We start from the raw sequence: 2,423 nt of genomic DNA, 5'->3' as shown, positions 1-2,423 counted from the left end.
ATCTGCTGGCCTGGCACACATAATAAAGATTAGTCATTTTTTACGGATTCGTGTGAATGGGGATCATTTTGACAATGTGTACTAATCTGTACACGAAAAACACAAAGAAAACTTTGCCATTTTTAGTACATCCTTTTCATATAAACGTACCCTCAGATATCTCCCTAATCAAGCACTTGATTCAGCTCAATTTGTTAATAAAGTCTCCAAACCTCAGATATGCTTGCCAGATTAGAGACATCAAAAATGTGCAGCGTTAGGATAACTTCAGGACCAGGGTTGGGAACCACTAGTCTAACTGACATAGCAGAAAACACAACTTCCTACAGAAGTTTTGTTTGTTGAACCACCGGACATACATTATTTACCCTCTGGAAACCAGGCTAAATGAACAAACACTTACTGCATTCCTGACACGGGTCAGACCCTGTCACTGCTCAAATACAGACATAGATTGGAACATTAATACCCGTAAAGTTGCAAAAGACATAAAACTATGATTCCCTATTTGTAAAAGAGGGAGGAATGTAAATGCAAAATATCAGTGTAAACGCTTTACTGCAAGTAAAATATATAAAATTAGTTTATTGTAAAATAAGACACTAATGGTCCATTTATATGAATACATACGTACATATGTATATATGGTATTATGGGGGTGTAGCCTGTTTACAGTTTATTTGGGCACTGCAGAGTCACACTCCGCCATTTGCCACTTGAAAAGTACTTGTGAGATCTCCAAACGGGCATGGGCTTTGTTCCTTGTTGTCATTTTGGCAAGAGTCTTACCCACCATCTTCCCAAAACACATATCTTCTTCATCATCAGTCCCTCTCTCTTCGTCATACTTGCTTAAGCGTACCACAGCTGTTTCTTGCACCTGTGTGAACTGGTCCCTTTTCTGAATCTGCTCCATGGCATTGTCAGACAGGTCCGAGGTCATGCGCTCCAGGTTCAAAGTGTCCAGAGAGTCAGAAGGATAACTAAACTCGTTCTGGAACAAACAAACATAACAACAAAGAAGGTAAGAAATGCACAGTATGGTCAGCATAACACAACTAAAACAACACATTTGCTTACCAGTTTTTCATCGTTGGAGTCCGTCTCCCTGTGTTTGATGAATTCCGAAAGCCAGCCGAGCATAAACACAATCCGGGGCGTTTTATTACCCCCCGCAACGCCACTCTTTCCCTTTAGAACCTTTGCAGCTTTAACATATCTGTCGCGAAGACTTTTCCACCTCTGTCGGCAGTATACTTCGTCCTTGCGAAGTGCTTGGGCAATCTCTCGCCACGAGTTAGAACCCATATACGCGTCTTTATAGTCTTTTAGGCTTGGGTTGTACAAATGCGGGTACTTTCTAACCTCCTCGCACAAGCTCTCATCCAGGTGTCTAAACTCGTTCTGAAATAATAATAAGGAAGGTCAGAAATTAACGGTGCGTTCAGGATTACGTTAGCTTTGCTCAACTTACCAGTTTATCACTGTTGGAGTGTTTGATGAATTTCGAGAGCCAGCCGAGCATAACCACAATCCGGGGATTTGTTTTTGTATCCTGCGCTTCGCTGCTCTTTGCCTTCAGCATCTTTGCAGCTTTGACATATCTGTCACGAAGATATTTCCACCTCTGCCGACAGAACATTTCGTCCTTGCCAAGCGCCTCTGCAATCTCTCGCCACGAGTTACAAGCTATAAACGAATCTTTATATTCTGTTAGGCTTGAGTTATACAAATGGGGGTACTTTCTAACCTCTTCGCTCAATACCTCATCCACGTAACCATCCATTGTTGTAAATTGCTTTGAGATCATAAGTTTAGATATCGCTTCTGTTTACTCTTTTTTTTCCCTTCGACTACCTTGTGTGACTCAACAATCATGGGGCAGTGCAGTGGTTGCCACCTTGTGGGCAAACTAATATAGTGCATAACAATTATTGTGCATGTTCTATCAGGGGCAGTATTCACAAATAATTTTCTCTCAGCACTAGGTTCTTAGCTAGGAGCTTTTCTTTTAAAGCCGAAGAAGTTTTTCGTTTTTTTTCCTCCTCATTTCTAATTTTATTCCATATCTATTTTTCAGCAGCAATTTTCTCTTGGGCATTGTTTCACCCACAGCTTTTCTCCACACAGAACTTTCTTCTCCTCTGGAGCAACACTGCATAGCTAGCTAACAAAAATAATGTTTAACAATAACTATGTCATTCTATGTTTGATGATTTTGGTAATATTCTACCTTTTGACTAATTTATAAATCTCCATGACTTCCATCAAAGGGATATGTATTGATAAAAATCAAGGTAGCATTATATGTCCCGCTTTGTATATAATGGTATTGGCTTTTTAAATCCATTTTTAAATATTATGATGCTGATGAAGTTATGATGCTCATATTGTGGTCTTGTGGAAGAAACAGTTGCCCATTT

The 2,423-nt window shown here is 39.9% G+C and overlaps 1 protein-coding gene across 1 annotated transcript; it reads right to left on the bottom strand.

Annotated features, from left to right (window-relative positions):
- Positions 1-565: 565 nt before the first annotated feature.
- LOC137038676 (uncharacterized) lies at positions 566-1,924 on the bottom strand. Its single transcript, XM_067413467.1, has 3 exons — positions 1,475-1,924; positions 1,081-1,404; positions 566-994 (listed from the first exon to the last, which is right to left on the bottom strand). Exons 1-3 carry the CDS (start codon positions 1,808-1,810, stop codon positions 677-679), a joined length of 978 nt encoding a protein of 325 aa, XP_067269568.1. The 5' UTR covers positions 1,811-1,924; the 3' UTR covers positions 566-676.
- Between the last annotated feature and the right edge of the window lie 499 nt (positions 1,925-2,423).

The sequence above is a fragment of the Pseudorasbora parva genome, chromosome 13, assembly GCF_024679245.1.
Source record: "Pseudorasbora parva isolate DD20220531a chromosome 13, ASM2467924v1, whole genome shotgun sequence".
NCBI lineage: Eukaryota > Metazoa > Chordata > Actinopteri > Cypriniformes > Gobionidae > Pseudorasbora > Pseudorasbora parva.
Note: the sequence above shows the minus strand (reverse complement) of the source record. Positions and strands in the feature narration are given on the sequence as shown.